Source organism: Lepeophtheirus salmonis, chromosome 2, assembly GCF_016086655.4.
Source record: "Lepeophtheirus salmonis chromosome 2, UVic_Lsal_1.4, whole genome shotgun sequence".
NCBI lineage: Eukaryota > Metazoa > Arthropoda > Copepoda > Siphonostomatoida > Caligidae > Lepeophtheirus > Lepeophtheirus salmonis.
The window spans coordinates 21,924,835-21,945,043 of record NC_052132.2 but is presented as its reverse complement, the minus strand read 5'-3'; the positions used below and the strand labels follow the sequence as shown (position 1 = coordinate 21,945,043).

Genomic DNA, 20,209 nt, shown 5'->3' with positions numbered 1-20,209 from the left:
AAGAAGACGTCATCTTGGGAGCTCCAAGTTGATATTTTAATTCTTGATGAAACTTCATCATATGGGTTTGTTAATAAAAAAAGACTTCATATCTGGTCTGAATACTACTTGATATATGGTTATATTTGAACATAATCAAAATAATATGTACTAAAAATAACGTCACGGACGGGATAAAGCTATATTGTTTAAACGTACTAAGTATATAAACTATTGTTCTATTTCTTTGACATTTTTCTACTTTTCAAGCAAGACTCTATTATGATAAAAGTGCAATAAACTACAAAATATTAGGGAGATGAACTAACAAATCTGGGGAAGGTGGCAAGATTCTCCTTGGGGAGGGGTTGGTATCTTATTCGTATCATTGTCCTTGTCTTGGCGAAGAGATTCAGAACAGCCTTGTCATACTTGCCTCCAAAGGAGTCTTCCAAAACCAGACAAAAACGTTCCATTACTTTTGGATGATGATCTAATAGAGGGAAATGGAATTCCTTGAACTTCTGGACGAAAACTTCACAATCTTTTAAAAAATAATCAGATGGCATCATCAGTCCTCCTCTAGACAAATGATATATCCATGGTGTCAGTCCATGATCATTCAAATATATGTCACTTGTCTTCTTCCCCAAATCCGGATATAAAAGTTTCATCTTGTGGGCAATAACACCCGATTCATAACTGAGCCCCTGAAAGTTGAGATCCCATTTTTTGAACTGATCTAGTTGATGGTTTATTGCAATATCCACATGAACTTCATGAGAGATATCAAACGTAAATTCAAATTCTGAATAGCTTTCTTCACCAATTGTGATATCTAAGATGTCTCCAGTGATTTGCTTTGTTACGGATTCTTTTTCCTCTTCCTCCTCAATTCTAGAAATGTCATATTCTTTTTCAATCAGAACAGCCAGATTGCTCACCTAAGTTTCACAATTTTTTCCAATTTCCAGAATTATCATCCTTTTCATTGCTCCAACGGCTCCAGGGTGATCATCATCACCATCAGCACTTCTCAAACGGGTAAAAAAAAATTCAAGGTAATCTTGATTAGTTCTGGACATCAAAATGAAAGAAAGAGGACTATTAGAAATCAAATCATGGTACAAGGCTCGAGTTGTTTTGATTGAAACTCGCATACCTCTCTGCCATGGCAATTAACTCTTATTTCCCCTTCCAATTACCTTACATGTATCCAAAAACAATCAGTGCACATCTGAGCTTGACCTTGTCATAAATTTGTCTTCTATTTACTACATCAAACCAATTGTTGATTATTTCTACTGTGTTTTCCTTGGTTCTTGCTTCTTTACTTTGGCTATGAATGGTGAAAGCTATGGCTACTGTATTACTCAAAACTTGTGCAGCCAATCTTACTCGTTGTCTCGCTCCTTCTTTGCAGTAAATGTGAAGAGGTTTAAGCTTAAAAGCAATTTAAATTCTCTGGAATCTTTAATCAATAATCCCTCAAAATCAATCTTAACAAGAGGGACTAATGTTCCATCCTCTGCAGGAACCATAAACCTTTTGTCTAGTAAATGATTCCTACAGAGCTTGAGAAGATGAGGAGAATCAGGAAAAATGTAGACAACTCTGCTGGAATCAAATGGAATTGGTGAAGAAAAAGTTTCCTTTGTCAATCCCAAGTTCAGAACGAAGCGTGTGGTTCCCAAGATCACAAACAATTGCTCTTATTTTAAAACTATTGCTCTCCATTTTGATTATGATATCATCAAGTAGCTTCTTGGTCATAGTGGTATCAAAATGGAACCAGATCGGCTGTTTCCATTTCTCAACTAATCCTCTCATCATAACAACTTGAACTTTAGAGTGAGGCCCATAAATCTTTTGTGGCTTCTTGTCAATATCATATTTTTTCTTAATTTGACATTCATCAAAGCATAGCACAGAAAACTTGTATTGAAATGTGTTGACATTGATCATTTCTTGAAGGACTTTGATGCTATCATCTTGAAATCCTGGATTCATTTTAAAATGTTGAAGCCATATCTCTTGAGTTCGAATGCTTGGCATTTGCATGGTTTTCTTCTGTCTTAAATATTCAAAAGCACGTCTACTCATTGATCTTATTATCAAGGCAGGGACAATATCTTCTTTTGAGTAATGAACCCATTTTTGATTAGGGGTCAAAACTCTCTTAGCCTGAGCTGGAGTAAATTTCTCATGAAAAGTACTTACAATTTTGGAGTGTTTCTTTTCCGTCGCTTCAAGTCGCTCGAGTTTCTTTGTGAGAATGTTTACCTTAACTTTTTGTTTACATAAATCTGCTTTCGTTTTCTTTAATTCTCCTTTGAGATTATCAGTATTTTCCAGAAAAAGGGAATGTTCTGTCTGTATCACAATATCCTTATTCTTTTGCTCCGGTTCCTTTATCAATAAATTGGTTACCATTTGTTTGTTCTGCCTCCTTATTTCCCTCATGGAACGAGGTGAAACAATATCTACTTGGTCTTCAGCTTGATTATCGACACTGCTGGGAGTTTGAGAGGATGTTGATGAATGCAAATTTTTTTGGAAACTTTTTATCACATTGATCCTCAGGCTTAGGAACAGTGGGAGTAGGAAGTAGCAGACTTGGTACTATATCTGTGTTTAGCCTCTTTCTGGGAGTCAAATTAAGAAGCTCATGTTCCAGGTCCCTCCTGTAGCTTCCATTATTAAAGTGCATGCTACACACTTGTGCATTTTCTGCTTTAAATGTATCCTTCCTCTTGCAAAGATTCTTCCAAATCCTCTGTCGAACCAGGTTCTTTGGAAAATTGTGGTATATGACACCATCAGGACTTTTGCAACCGAAGATTGCATATATTTTATGACGATTTTTTCTTATGAGGTTGGACTCAGGAGGTTCCACCTAAATAATGAATTATTGATAGTAAAACTCTAACGACATATATTTCCTATCGTTGGTTACCTTCTCTCCATGTAGATTCAAGTCCATTATTATTTAGATCCAAAGGATGTTTTATAATTATATTGGAAAGTAATTTATTTAATTCCCAGTCAAGTCAAGTATGAAGTATCATTGAGTTTATTTTGATTTTTATCCCGTTCGTGACGTCATCTGCTTGTTTAGCAGTGTTGATTAAAATGCCACTACCTTATATATAGGATACTTGGCTAACACAAAAATACCCTATATACTTTGTTGTCAGCTCTCAATTCCCTCGTATCCCTTGTGTTGTGACTGGTCTAACCCTACTGGTTTACATGTGTGTACATACTCTTTGTGTTATATTATTAGTTAGTTAGCTGCATATTAATAAAGAACCTAAATACACCTTTGCACTCACTCGGTACTACCCTTATGTGGAATGTAGATTCTGGTGGCGAGCCTGGATATCTAATTACTCATCATATTAATAGGTATCTATACATAACACCTTGATAAGTCATGGCTATTTCATAACTTATTTTTTTAGATAAATACACCAAGTAATAAGTTATTCTATAGTTATGCTCCGTTTCCAAAAGTGCACGAATATAATTTCTCGTCGTATATATATAAAATGGACATCTTAGTATTTCCATTAAGAAATTTGGCTATCATATAGAAATACAAATGTATAGCTGCGTATTTAATAAAATATTATAATACAGTATAAAATACCATGTAGGATTTTAATTTTATGAAAAATATTCATGTAAGTCATTATAAAAATTGTAGATAATTAATTGATAGTATATGAGTACTTAAGAAAAGAAACAGCATTTATTTGGCTAATTGCCGATTTTAGGTGTTTTTTCTGTTTCTTTTTGTAGGAAAAGTTGCGTGATATAATAAAGGTAACGACATGAAATGTAATGAAACAAAATATCATAATCATTTTTCTGCATACATATGTACATATAAATTTATTTTTCTTATTTCACTAAATACAGGCATGTAACTAAAAACGGGATAGAATAGAAAAAAAATTATCAATTATTTTTTGTTATTCTCACAATTTCGAATTTTTATGTCAAGTGATTAAAAATGACTTTAAAAATAAAATTGAATTTTCACTTGTAATTGGTTATTTCCGTCTAATATTATCTATTCGAAAAATGTGGTGTTTTTTTTTATATGTCAAATTTGGTTTTTGTCACTTTCCTCAAATTTTATATTTGTTAAACGTAGTAGATATAAAAAAATATTAATCAATATTGTCAAAAAGACTAGATAAAAAAATAGTGTATAAATACATATATTATTATTATACTTTACCAGAAAGAGCTATAGCAACAGATTCAACTCCTCCCAAATCCCTAAGCCTATGACGTGCCTTGGATCCAAATAGCTTCTCCAGATAATTAGGTCCATGTGAAGCTAAAAGTGAGTTGAGAAAACTTGCTGTTTCTTCCACTGGAGGACGACGTGCTGCAATTTATTTATTTAAAAAATTATTATATTTAATCAAGACAATTCAAATTATAATATTAATGTGCCATACAGTTATTTTATATATGTGAATATTTAATTGATTTTATGTGATGGGGATAGGGAGAGAACAGTTGCTGTTCCATTTAGATCGAACATTAAAAAGCTAGATTCATATATTGTACATACAAAATTGTATAATATAATGCTGACTATTAGGGGGGAGGGAGATATATCGTTCACCCAGGGTGAAAAAATGCTATCTAGACCAGGGATGTACAATAGGGTGGGCCAAAACCCAAAAAGTTAGAAAATCGAATATGGCTAGTTATATTTCAATGTTATGCATAAAAATAAGCATACAAGCCAAATTTCATATGCATAGAACAACGTTTTTAGCTCCTGAAACGGGATTGAAATATTAATGCCTTACATAATTTTATTATACTTCATTTTTTAGCAAAAATTGCATGGTAATTCGAAAAATTCAAGTCTAATAGTGAATGAATTATTATATTTTAAATTGCTATTTTGTTTAGAAGAGTTTCTAACGTATAGACCAGTAGTTCTCAAACTTTTTTCATTGACTTACCCCTTCGAAATATGTTTTTTTTATGTAGTAAATAAATATATTTTTGGTAAATCTCACCTACCTCCAGGAGATTTTTCACGTACCCCCATTTGAGAGTCACTGCACTATAAACAACTAAAGCTGGTTTTACATATTTGCAGGCTTGTGAACAGAACTGATTTTTTTTTTTTTTTTTTTTTTTTTTTTTTTTTTGAACGCTAAAAATGATATTTTAGTCCGTTCCAATAGATAATAGTAATTTCAGAAGGGATGTAGGTGTCCACGGGATAAGTATCCTGGAAACTATGAAAATTCAGGGGCAATTTTTGAAAGTGAGGAGGTATCTAAAGCCTCCACTTCTGCAGACGCCCCTGATGTTAATATTCATTGTGATTGTGAATTAACCACTCTAAAAAGTACATAATTATTATTTATATCCCTTTTATGCAGTAATAATTTAATTTCTCTAGTACTCAATGAAACGAATTCTCACGCTCTTAGTTTTTTATTTTTTGTTGTAATTTTTCGTAGGGATTTAAAGTACTTCACATTGAGGGGATATTTGAGTTAGATATTATGTTTAACGTTCCTGGCTGCAATCAAGGGTAATAGTATTTCTATTAATCTTGGCTGCAATGTATTTTTCCAATGTCGTGTACATGTCGGGGTTTAGTTTAAAAAAACTATTTATTTTTATCAAAAATACAGGAATCATATTTACAAAGGTTCAATCATTTATATTTATAAAATGACAGGCAATATCTACAAGAGATATTAAGGTCAATTATAGGCATTGAATTCAAATTTCTGAGATAAATTGAAATACCCATGACTGTGATCTGTAGTTTAAAAACTCCATTTTCTCTACTTGACTTAATTTGGCCCAATATTGTCTTAGAAATATTATTTATTAATTTTCTAATTCTATAAATATGGCGGTGAATTTTGGCTACTTAAAGTACAATTAGCGGTGCCTTAAAAGGATCAGAATCATTTGTTCGTTGAAATGAGGTATGAAAATTTATTTCTGGTTCAATTTGAAGAAAAATTATTCTAACTTCCTTTTGGGTTGACGTGCTACAAATATGCAATTTTATTACAATTACTTAGTATTATTAATAGTTGTTCATAATATATATAATAGATTTTAATGATTATATATGACTTAATGGATCTATATTTACATATGGGATTAAGAGGAGATCGATATGAATCACAACGGACGTAGCTATTCTACTTCTGTGAAAATAAAAGATAGTTATTTTAGATAATTTATTTTAAGATTTGTATTAGCATAGAATGGTTTCAACAACTCGTGCAAAATACAATTTTCCTCTTTTTGAAAGTATTTTTGACTTAAGCAAAACTCAAATGCCAAGATATGAAGATGTAATCAAGTGCGTTTTATAGCATAAGGTGGGAATCTAAATCCTTAACTAAAAAATAACCTTTTGTTAAATAAATAAGTAAAATTGTAGCTATTAAAGTCATAGATATCTACCAAACAGCTTCAATCCCTATCGTCTGTACAAAAAGAGTAGCGTATCAGATAGTATCATATCATGAATACTCAGTTTCTCTTGCATTAGCAGTTTATAAAGGATTGGGTACAGATCAAAAGTTTTTATATCAAATTCATCATGCTATATCGGAAGGGCACGTTTCGCATAATATTGCTTTTAAAAATCCAAGAAATATAAATCATACAAGATGGCATACTACTGCCAATAGGATTTTACGTCTGTATGTTTCTCAAGAAAATCCTTCTGATAACTTCGTCTCTCTGGTTAATTTTGTAACACTTGTGGTCCAATGTGGTTCACCATAAAGGAGAATTCATTTGAAAAAGATGGGGCAAGGCATATATTTCAAGCAATAAAATTGATTAAAAATCAAGAAGAAAGACTTCAAATAATTGTTCTACTAGTTATACAAGGAAATACGTATTTTTTCATCCAGAAAATGTTTTTTAAGTATGATTTGGGATGATAGACTTGAGATTCAAAAAACTACATGGAAAAAAATTCGATCTACACAAGCTAGTCCTTTAAAATTGTTACCTAGAGGGTTTAAAACACCTCAGTTAAATTTTAATTGAAGTCAATATTATGAAATTATTGACTCTGGAGCAAAGTAAAGGTCGATAATGAAGAACTGGGCATTCCAGAAAAAGATCTATTGCATACTCAAGCTGTCGAAAGAGCAATTAAAAATATGACAGAAGCATCATCAAAATATTGCAACGTCGTGACAAGATATGGTTATAAATTTGCAAAATATGCATCAAGTATATCTTCGTTTCATTCTAAAAAAGACTCATGTTTTTCGGTAAATTATGTTTATCGTAATTTTTGGCTGTATATAATCGTTTATTTAGATATGTACTATATATGAATTGGATATATTTATGTGTTATTGGAATTAAAGCAAATTCAAAATAATAGTATTACTTACACTGATAAGTTATTGTTATTCTTCATATTGGGAAAAATATACGAATAATAAGTTTACTTTGACTGATTCTTATGAAAAGAGCTGTCGTCAGGCCAATTCGTCTAAATTCTATTTGTTACTCGAATAAAAAATATTTTTATGTAACTACTTATCAATATGATTAGAAATAACGATAAAAAAATAACTAATCTTTTTTAATTGAATATTTTTTGATATAATAAAAATCAACAACATTTTAACAAAATTATAACATAGAAAATTTAAATCGATTGTCGGCAGCTAAAAAAGTTATTTTTTAGAGCTTAAATTTTCCATACTGTTTTTCAACAGTACGTATCAACTTTTTATTACTAGCCGTTTATTAATTTCCAAAAAAGTTGTTTTATCCTTCTAAAATTGCCCACCCTGATGTACAATACGTGGTTTGCGGGCCGCATTGATATCTTCTTAATGTTAAAGTGCGGCCAACTACTTATTCTCACTTTAAGAAGTATTTTTAGCAAAATTTTCACAATATCATAATTACGAGTAGAACGCATATAATACGTAGAAACATGGAAAAATATTTGACGTCATCTCGCATTTTCTGAGACTCTAAAAGCATGGGCGTTGGAGGGGTAATCTTTTTTTAAATGATTGATTTTGGGAAACAAATAAGCCAAGCCCCTCCTTCCCCAAAAAGTGTATATATATGTATAATCCTGCGGACGCCCCTGAACAGGGTTTCCATTAGATTTGGCCTAAATTTGAAATAAATATGTATTTAATAGTTTTGTTTTATGAAATCGCTTCTTATGAAATTTAACTTAATAGGTTCTATGACCCATTAAAATATTTCAAGTGGCAATACAGCCCATTATATTAAAAGGTTCTACATTCCTAATCTGGACCAAAGATTGAACTGAGATATTTAACTTTCAATATTTGGGTGACTATTTTTTTGCCAATATTAAAGCAAAGAGATTCAAATTTTGCTATCAACATTAGCATCCCCTACACTGTCAGTTTTTGAATTATTTATGTATGTTATAAATAAAAAAATTAAAAATGCATTTAGCATTTTTCCACGAAAAAAACTCATCTGATTGTATAATAAAGTTTACATTTAAGGATATATATAACTATTTTACTATACTAAGAGGTGATACAGTTTTATTAAAATACTGTCGTATACTAGTACATGAAGTTGTTGAAAATTTTTTTTGTCGCGTCTAAGTAAAAACAATTCCCAGTAATTGGACCAAAAGCAAAAAGTCAAGCATCTGCCTCTGGTATAGCCTACTAGCTAGGTAAAAATTTACTTCAAAGTTACTTTCTTTTAAACTTGTTATATTAATAATGTAAGTAAGAAACAATGGCATGAAAAGTGTATATACCCTTTAGACTATATGTTTTCGAAGAAATAAAGTATTGGGGTTTTCCCATAAGAAAAATTATGTTGATAGCTTATTATTAACTTTACACATAGTAGGGACTGAAAACTTGTAGTAGCATTTAATTACGATTTTATCTCCGTTATTTTTTATTGCGAGTTTTATTATGCAACCAAAAGACAGGTGTAACAAACAAGTTTTGCTTTTATCCGATATTTCTAATTGTAAAAATGCTGGAGCAACAACAAAAAAAAAGAAGGCGTGTCCAATCTTCGCTCCGGTGTCCGTGCCGAGAAGGCTGCAAAGACCATTGGCATCTCACTCCGGCCCGACTACAGCATCAAGAAGTCTATTACAGTCTCATATAACTCAGAAGAACAAAAACTTCTGCTAACAATAGTGGTAAATTCTAGCCATATGGCTATCCTACAGCCTTGTGCTTATCCCCGTGTACTTTGCAATTTGGGTGTCTTGGAGAAAAATATCTGCCACAACTCTCTTCCAAATTTTACCATCATGATAGCGTGGTATGCCTTTATTGTCAATAACTGTAAATCTGTTCACCTGCGTGTCGAGGCTGTTATTATATGTGATTATCTCCGTGCCAATGTCAGTGCCAAGAAAGCTACAGAGACCGTTGGGATCTCTATCCGGACTGACTACATTATCAAGAAGTCCATTAAAGACACATATAGTCAAGAAGACCCAAAAATTCTGCAGAAACAATATGGCTGACTTCTACACTGTTTCTTGAATAATAATTTATAATGCCCTTTTATCCAAATTAGGATTCGCTCTGAGCTGCCATCAAAAAAGCGTGATACGCCATGAACATAGCATTCAAAGTCAAGAGATTTTAATCTTTTCGCCGGAGTGTAAAACCTGTTATTGCATGTAAATGTTTACTTAGTAAATAAAAATATAGCTAAATACAGTAATTTACATATCACGAAATTGATCTGCGTCGTCTTTTCTTGAGTGCATAAACAAAAAATGTCCATATTGAAGGGTTTTTTATAGATTTAAAAAAAAAAAAAAATTGTTAGCTGTCACGATTATAAGAAAACATATTTTTATTTTGTCGGTGTGCTAAAAGGCTATTTTTAGAACTACTACTAGTATCTTATTTATCTAAATGTATCATTAATTATTGATACAATTTAGAGCCAGCAGTTAAGTATCATTGGGATCAATGATATTATAACTTCACGAGCGCGAACAAGATAAAGATAAAGATAGCAAATAACAAATTAAAAAAGATTTTATTTAAATTTAGGCAGTTTGTTTTTGTTAAAATTCTAAACTAAAACGATCTACTATAAATAAAATATTATATAAATTTCTATTGTAAAACCTCCTTGTACACAATATTTTTGTTGTTTTCTGTCCATTTGATGTTAGTATAATCGAACCTGCACACTTGACACACTTGAAAATGCAACATATACCATGTAAAAATACTGATATCGTTAAATATAAAGCCATTTTTTAAAATGTTTGACAATGTTATTTATTTATTGTCGTTGCCATTGCTTACTTGCCATGTTTTTTCTTCAAATATAATGAAGATACATACTAAGACTAACTTGCTAATCCTCTTTTTTTTTCATTTACATAATATAATTAATAAAAAAAATAAAGTTATTAACGGGAAAAAAACTTGCCCCCGGAATCTGGTTTAATCAGAAGGATACATATTCTTATGTAAATAACTCAGAAATCTAAACAACTTTTATTATCCGTCGAAAGTATGTATCTGTCTCCGTTTTTGAAGTTTTTATCATTGTTTTTCCAAGCGGAACGAACATCATACACTCATATAAATTATTTTAAAACAATGTAGAATTACAATATCATAATAATAATAAAATTATAAAAGGTATAAAGCGACATAACAAATGATAGAGGAATTGTTAACAACGTTTTGTCCTTATAAGAGTAAAGTTATATTTATAATCATGCAATAATCAAATAGATTTGAGGCATAATCTTTGGGGGATTTTTCATGGATATTTGATATATACAACAAGAAGTTACTAATAGATTGAACAATAAATAATTGTGTATTTATAAAACTTATTTTTGCAAATATTGCAAAAAAGAAAACAAATTATTCTTATTTACTTACAATGCAAGTGTATTGATTATATCTACTGGGTCATAACTTAACACACTTATTTTAATACGTAATATATATATATATATATATAATATTATGTAACGGATGTTACATTTTAGAAACCTATCTTAAAAATATAAATTGAAAAGTTATCATTTCACGTATAAAATGGAAGCCACGTATCAAATTATCAATAAGTATATAACTTGTTAATAAATTAATGTAAATTCTACAAAAAACTTATCATTAATTTATAAGAAAAAGTGAAGTCATATTCTGAAATCACAAAATTATTTAAATATTTTGACATTAACCTTTTTTTTGTTTTTAAAGTTCCTTTAATTGGTAAGATTGAGGTGCATTGATTAAGTATAATTAAACATTATAGTATTACTCATTTAATCCATATGACTTTGGAATCTTCTTTGAAGTCCATATACATAAAGTATATTTCCTAAATTGGCGAACGACCGGGCTACAAAACTACACACATTGAGTTCAAGAGATTTCTCCTGAGGGCGTTATCAATTGAGCTACGTCATTTATTTGGAAAACAATTAAACTTCATGCATAAATTGGTGGAAGTAGTGATCAACCTCGTTCTGGACGACCAAAATTCAAAAAGACTACATTCCAAAAGTGATCAAGGCTATCCCAGAGTTAATTCAAAGAAATAATGTAAGGCGTTAAAGGGAATTGGAGGAAAGATTTCTTGACCTGGGTATCCAAAAAATATGAAGAATGATCTTAACGTGTCTGTGTATTGTTTGCAGAAGTGTTATCCGCAAAATGAAATAGAATAATCATCAAACAATATCCTTCATGTCCTTAGAAATGGCACACTCTCAAGTTTCATTTTTAGTGATGAGAAATATATCACCATCCAATCCATATTTCATCCCTGAAATGACCGTGTGATTGGAAAAGACATTGCTTCAATACCCACAATAGCAAAAAAAAAAAACCACGGTCAGCATCGAGAAGCTAGCAGGAATTATGGTTTAGGCTGCTGTACGTAAGTATGCAAAATATCCACTTTTAATTCGACAAGGAATCAAACTCTTCAAATTCTTTGACATACCAGCAGGTTTTATTAGAATCGACATTGTTGCCTTGGGTCGATCCTCCATTCTTCTCTAAGTCCAACAAACACTTAGAATTATAACTCCCCAATAAATATGCTAGGATACTCTCCGTCTGTTATGAGCACCAACAAATGTTCAATCAAGTTTTGAACATAATTGAATGTAGTAGAAAAGGAAGTTCATACGTTTATGATATACACTGTATACAGTGCACCCGGTGATTCCTTTACATATATCAAACATTCATACAGATATACGAACTTTGCTTTATTAATAAAGATGAAAAAGTGACGACCATTCTTGTGTTCAACAGATACTTACTTCTACCTCATTGTAATATATAATCACAAAAATTATGTAAAAACAAAACAAAACATAAATTATAAGATATTGTTTGTAATTTCGTTTCTTTCATGTTCTTACCAAAATATAAACAGGATCATAAATATTAATAATTATTATTTATTAGTCTTTGTTTGTTTTTACAACATGCATTTCTATGATGCACAACATGTGTTCCCTTTATAATAAAACATGAGCTTCCTTTTATAAATTATTCCCCATTAGATTCATTTTGATTTATAAATATATTTTCACTCTGCAGTATTTCAAATATTTTAAATTTATATACAGCACATTCATGTCGAGATAAAATTGTGAAATTTTTAAAAGTCTTATAACAAAAGAACTAGATAGGCTAGAACCAAAAAAAACACAACATTATTTGAAAGCTACATCATATGACATTCAATTATTTATAATGAGATCTGCCTCTATTGACAACCTCTGCCAAATGACGCCGGAAGCTTTAGCAAATCCGGGAGACCTCGTGCGATCAAACTTTGCCATTGTACTGGTTCTGGTTTTGCACTTTTTTTTTTATTTTCGACGGAGCCCTTCATGACTTCAATGTTGCAGTGACAGATGTCACAGGGCCTCTTCTCGATGTGTGGTTAGAAATAAAAGTCGAGGTGATTGACATCCGGACTGTATGGTGTCCACAGAAAGCAATTTTGTTAACTAAGAAGGTCTGAGTAATTTTTTTTGGGCCCCATCTAGCTGAAACACACGGTTACCACCAGTAACAATTGGCCGGATCCAAGAGAGTAGATTGACCTTGAAAATGTTAATGCGTATGGTTGTTGTGAGCCTGTAACCCTCCAGGAACCAGATCAGGAGCATTCTTGACCGCAACCGCATGAATATTATTTTTTTTTGGAGCACTCCTTCTTCTTAATGTTCGTCTAGCCTCTTCTTAGTATTGTAGATGATCTTCAGCCTGGCAATCTCTGTTGGAAGTTGACATTTCTCGTCCGATTTAAAAAAATTCAAAGAGTAATATGTGCTTGAGATGTATAGCTACATATGCAACACTGACTGTTCTAATTTACTCACACAGAACCTCTAAAATCAGTATAACATAAGTGTAGTTTCAAGTTTCCACCTGGTATTTGGAACGTAGCATTCCTATTTATTTTGATTTGTGCTAGGAGCCGTATCTTCATAAACAGTTTTCATTAGGGTTTTTTCCCATGCAGTGTTATGTCACTAACACAAAAATATATGCTGCATTTTGTTGTAAGCTGTCAATATTTCTTCTTCTTTTCCTCTAATCTGTAATCTTAACATTGATTGGTTGAGTACAATTTAGTTTCTCATTAAGCTGTGAGCAATTATCATCTATTAGGGAATTACAATTTTATACTTCATAGAATCGGTTTATTACAAAATGATTTGGGGCCCTTTTTCTGTTTCTTTTAAGAGGATAGGTTGCAAGATATAATAAATGTAACGACGTGTCAAATATTATTATAACAATACTTCTAATCGTAATTATGTTATGAGAGTAATCACATTGAGTTGTTCATTGTTTCGCCATCAAAAATTAGTAAAAATGTAAATTTAATACCTTTGTTTAAAATGCTCAGAAATTTCGAAACAAGTATGCGTCTGATTCTGGTATCAGATCTGGACCCTTGGGTAACCAAAATTTAATATTTATTTTCAAAGATCCGAACCGACCGGATCCGACAAAATGGGGATTAATCCTATCTTTAATCAGGAGTACTCGGGTTTGCTCAGAGTTATTAAGCGTTAAGAAACAGAAGAACTTTGTTTTAATAGTATAGGCAGTGGTTCTTATCCAGTGTTCGATCGAACCCAAGTGGTTTGGTGTGACACTGAAGGATTCGGCAAGCCATCCACATTGACTGTCGCGTGGAAGACTAATTCAGACAACAATCTTTCATGGAATATGACTTCTACAGTTTGTTCGGACGGAGATCCAGCCATACTTGGACAAAGTTCTGTTTTTTGAGGACTGGTGAAATCCGATACGACAAACACTATTGTTACGCAGAGGAATGCATTGGTCAAATAGCTTGCCTCCAAAACTGGTAAAAGAATTCAAAATCCTTGTTGAATGTATGAACTACGTGCTAAATAGTTCTATGAAGCACCACATCTTCAAAGAGCTGTGTATGGAATGGTCTCGGCATTCAAGGTACTTCTGTACCACTCTAACCTTTTATGATTATCGAGAGGAAAGGTGCTAAATCGTATTTTTCCATGCGCATAGAATTGGCCCTGTTTTTGGGAGAGTACGAACATTGTCACGCAGTTTACTGAGTTCATTCTCACTTTGGCGTACATGACTGATATTTTCGATGCTCTCAATCATCTCAATCGATAGATGCAGGGCGGTAGAGTCAACATCATTGAAGCAGAAGATAACCTGGATGCAGTTAAAAAAAAAAGATAGATTTATGGAAATGACGAACAAAGAATGATAACTTTGCAAACTTTCCCCAGCTGGACGACTGTGTTAAAAAGATCGAAGACGTGGGTGAAATTGGAAACATTTCACTAGCTGGAGAGTTGAAGCAAGCCATTGTCATGCACTTAGTAGAGCTTGTAGAGTCTCTCGAGGGATACTTACCCAGCTCAAGGTCATATGAAGCATGAGTGAGAAAGCCTTTCACGTTTAGTGTTGCAACAGCTGAAGTGAAATCTTTGAACTTCAGCAGAGCCAGCTTCAACAGTAACTCTTAAGAATAACAACTTTGTTAACATTTGGATGTCAGCAAATTATTGCATACCCTCTTATTGTAAAGAAGGCCTGGGTGATACTCATACCGTTTGTAACAACATATCTTTGTGATAAATCCTTTTTGAGGATAGTTGACATAAAAACGAAGAAAAAGAACAGACTTTGTTGCAAAATTATATGAGAGCACTTGCCAAGGTGAATTCACGCATTTCTGAACTTGTGTCTGAAAGGCAACAGCAAAAACATTGATTTGCAGCAAATATTCATAAAGTTATGTTTTTGTGTGATATTTATGTTTTGTTGTTTTTGTTCTTTGAACACAGTGTTTACTGGTTGTAGCTGATGCGTGACTCATTTTTTGCACTAACCAAATATATACCTACGTTCTGAATATATCATATTTTATTTTTCCAGTCACGAAGGGGTTCGGTGAATTCACTGATGAAATTTGCAGGTTTTTAGTACCTCCAATAAGGTTAAGAACAACTAGTAAAATTATATAATCCATTTTCCTTTCTTTTTTAATTTGAAGGCCTGAACTTAAGCTATACAGGCTTATTATAACATTGTTATTGTTTATACTAAAAAATTAGGCCTCCGCAGACATACAAGCTTTGTTTAATAAATATATATTGGTTTGTTGACAATCAACGTATACATAATAAAAAAGATATTTTTCTAAAAACTAATTTAACACTTTCAAATACTAATTTATATAAAAGTATTTGCTTTAAAAGTGCTATGCACTTTCAAAACCTGTGCAATTTAACGGGGAAAAAAATGGATACCCACTTATTTTCATCTATTTTTTTACTTGTAAATTGATATTTCTTATATAGAGGTATGTGCATTGCATAGTTATAGTGATAATAAAAAGATCATAACAATTTAATTTATTTTGAGTTTTAAAAGTATGTATTAGTCATGAAGCAATGAAGTATGTACAGGGTGCACAACCTATTTATGAAGCCATTTTGGTGCATGCTCTTGGACAAACATAGGCACTTAAGGGCTAATTAGATAGCTTGTTCAAACCTGTACCAATTAGAAAAAATGGAATAAAATCACTCATTCGTTGTCTCGAATATTTTATAAAGGCACGGAGCCCTCTTTGGAATCCGAGAGCGACACCATAACGATTGTTCAAACTCTGAACTAAGGTGGTTTGCCTTTTACCCCGAAGATGTACCCGTCATCATGCAGACGACGTTCCCAGCCCACGTTATGGTGTATGAAGTGATTAGCTCCCAAGGTAACGTCAAAAGTCATCCCCAAAGTCTAAAGGTAAACGCTGATGTCAACTTGGACGTGCCAAAGACCAAAGTGAAGCACAGGATCGACATGGCTACCAATAGGAGGCCTTACATGTGGGAGTAGGAATCAGCTTCCTTCCAAATCTCAGGGAAAAAAAGTATCAAATGACTCCAAGACAATTTTGACGACTTCATCTCACCGAATGTTTGACCCGAACTCGCCGTATCTGAATCTGATTGATTTTTTTCCGGGGTGCGATCGGACAACAATCCAACCGAACCCCCTGTCATACCAAAGAAGAACTTATCAGTCGGATCAAGAAGGAATTTCAGATTTTGCCAAGGAATCAAGTGGCGAAGGCCTGCTTGCACTTTTGGCCTCGTTTAGAGACATTAATTGATGATGGGAATGATTTTATAGAGTACAAAAAATCAATATCCTTCAAGCTTTAGAATCTGGTTTTATTTTTTGATCTGATCACTTGTTGGAGAGAAAATCGCGTTCGAAAAAAAAAATCATTTTCGTGGCACAGATAGCTTCTGCGCCCTGAAGATAAGTATTATTATTGTCTTTTGTAATAGGAGAAAGCATGAATATTCACCCTGTTTCAATGCTTATCTTTCCTTATTTACATTAACCGTAATTGAATATCGAGAAAGTACATGTTAGAGAGTAGAAAAACGATTTGTAATAATTGTTGGAAAGTTTTGTAGGGAAGTTAGACATGTTTAAGTAATTGATTCCTTCTTGTTGTTTACCTATCTATAAGTATCTGTAAGTAGTTTCTTAACCTTTCCAATGGAAATATTTTCCTTTGAGAACATTTTATGTATTTTAGGCTGAACCTAATTCCCAAACTTTTTCCAAATAGTTCCAAATCTTTTTTAGTCTGTGGTAATTATTTCAAGTAGGAAATAAGTAAAGTAAAATTGCTAATTTTACGTAAAGAAAAATAAGTTTCGTGAAGGTAAGAGCATTCAATAGCAAACCATAGTGTGTTTCAAGGGGGCCTCTGCAGGCTTAAAAATATTTTTTGAAGTTTAAAAAAAGTTGTTTTTTTTAAATCTAAAAAAAAAATTTATAAACCTGTTGGTTAAAAGAAAAAAATCAAATATTAAACATTTTGGGGATTATTTTTAAAATACATAGTTACTCACAGAAAATTACAATTTTGGAAAAAAATTTGAGAAGTCAAACTAAATTTAAAATATTACATTTTCTATTAAATAGAAAAAAATATATTATTTTTTCATTCCTTAGAAAAGTAATGAATTGTTAAATTCCAGTTATAAATAAGAATCTGAATCGCAAATTATACCTTATTTTTCCGATTCCAGGAAAAACACTCGGTTCTTCGATTACGATTAATCATCCCATCACTATTTATTGACGACCCATAACGTCTTCCTAGCTTAATAAACAAAGAAACTGTGAAATCATGGAAGAGGTAAGAAAAAATCCCTGCATGTAATGACGCTGGAGACAAGATCAAGGACATTGCCGAACGTTTCTGTCACACCAAAAGCCTGGTTTACAAAGTCTAGAATAATTAAACTTTTCCGATCGTCTTTGGTATCGGAAACACGGTTCAGCACCCACAGAAGCCAAAATCAGTACAGTTAAAATTGAAGCTAATCCCCCCTGTATTAATATCTGTGAGATTACCAGGGCTTTAAAACGGTTCCGCATTATGAGGCATGACCTAGCCCTCAAATCAAGGGCTGACATCCCAAAAACATTAGAAAATACTTGAGAGATGCAAGAAAATTCTCAACAAACTGAGCTTTGACCACTTATTCATCAAACCTGAATCCTTTAGATTACTTTATTTGGAGTGTATTGGAGTCCAAAGCCTTTGTAGCCTATCAGCCCATAGTTAATGCCCTGAAGGTTTTTGTGGTCAGAGAGTAGAATAGCTTGCTAAAAAAATTGAAATACATGTGTGACAAGTGTAGGTCCTTTATTGAGGCTTGTAATACTGTAAAGGGAGGAGTTTTTGAAAAAAAATACAAAAGGAACAATCAAAAAAATTATTAATGGTAAAGTTTTTAAGATTTTTTTTTTTTTTGCAAGGACTTTTGTGATACCCTTTAGACCAGATATCACTAATTGGTAGACTACTACCTGGATCCGGACCTATAACCGTAATACCCCATACACAGACGTGGTTCGAATAAAAAAGTGTAACCTCTAAAAAAGGCGGAGAACATGTAAATAGAGCTCAGCGAGTATCATGACCGAGAGTTTTTGCTGCTAACATGCTGTTACTAACAGCAGCTGATGGAAGAGGCTAATGTCATCTGTGAGGCAGCTTTATCCCCTAGGAACAGTATCAAGACCAAATATAGTTCCAGTTTCACCAATGAGAACCTTCAAGAGTGTATGAGAACTCACAACATTCCAGCCCAGATTTAAAATCCTGGAGGAACAAGCTAAATCTCACTTCTTTCAATGAACAAGAGAAAATTCATTGTATTAGCTTGTATTTTGTAAAAGCTCATTGTTCTATATTTTATTTTTAAAAACAGTGATTATTCTACTTGAAATAAGACTAATAGTAATTATTATTTATAATCCGTCCAGTGATCAAGGGGCGTCCGTTTATGGCTGTTTAAAAAAAAAAAAAAAAATTATGATTTTTTTTTTTCAAAATCCCCTGTTATTAACAAAAAATTAAATTTAAAAAAAAAATCAATAATCCACAATTTTTGCGCAAAACCTTCAGTTTTTGGAGAAAAATTTCAAAATCCATATGTATTCACTGGAAATTAAAATTTTTATATTAAAAATTGAAAAATTAAATATCAAATTGTGTATTTGATTTTTTTTTTTTAATTTAACATTAAATATTTTTACCCAAAAAATTTTATGTTTTGGATTAAAAACATAAAATATATATATTATCGGGAATTTTAACTTGAATCGTATGGGAATAGGCGTCGGGATTCTTATTTTTGAAATTGTCCAATCACTACTTTTTATAATGCGTTATAATCAGCCTGTAGAAGCTGGATGGAGATTTGAGTTGAGTTGGAGCAGTGAGGAACGTGTTTTTGGTGTAAAATACAAATATTACCATAAAATGTTTTGACATTATATTTTATCATATTAAACTAAATACAATTTATCTTCAGAGCTTTCATAGGTTGCGATGTATGAAAATCAGTTGCAATATGTGAAAATCCGTTAATTGATTTAACAGCACAAAAACGCGTTATAGGATTGTTTTTTAATAATATCTACGCACACATTTGACAAATATTATAATAACATAACATGGAACGCCAATATCTCAGAACTTTATAAAGTCATCCTCATCACTGGTAATACACCAAGATGCTGGAGAGAAATGAATAAGGCATGAGCAAACTAAATAACATATATTATCCGCCAGGGGTGTGACTCAATGTCGCTTGGGCTGGATTGCTAAAGGCCGCTATTATCTTTTAAGATTACGTCAACTGTTGTCTGACGCCAGGGTATTTTTTAGCTATTTTAATAATATTTCATCTTTACAAATTGTAATATTGTGGTATTTGTAAGTTGTAAGATCGTTATTAATTATTATTATAATTTATACCAATGAATTCTTAGATAAGGAAGGGGAGACTCTCACAACCATTCCAAACAAGTCTACAAAGTAGGATTCATTTCACTTTACGGAGGAAATTTGACTACACTGTTTAAGTATAAGTTCATCCAAGTAATGGAAAAACTTTGTGTCGCGCCTGGACGCCTTAGTGGCAAAGGGCTAGCTAAGTCTGGGAAGAAGGATCCTCCTCCGCCGAAAGACTTTTCCATATTTTTTTAAAGGATAAGGAATAACGAAGTCTATGGATAAAGGCTCTCTCTTTTAACAATTAGCCATTAGTAGCCTTCAAAATATTCAGCTATATGTGACTCGCATTTTTTATCTTCTGACT

At 32.2% G+C, this 20,209-nt stretch overlaps 1 protein-coding gene across 1 annotated transcript in view; it reads right to left on the bottom strand.

The window, feature by feature from the left end:
- LOC121132640 (prohormone-4) overlaps positions 1–20,209 on the bottom strand; it is an 82,520-nt gene that overhangs the window by 11,148 nt on the left and 51,163 nt on the right. The window contains exon 3 of the mRNA XM_040728069.2: positions 4,229–4,381. Coding sequence (XP_040584003.1) covers positions 4,229–4,381 — 153 coding nt within the window. The remainder of the gene's footprint in view (positions 1–4,228; positions 4,382–20,209) is intronic.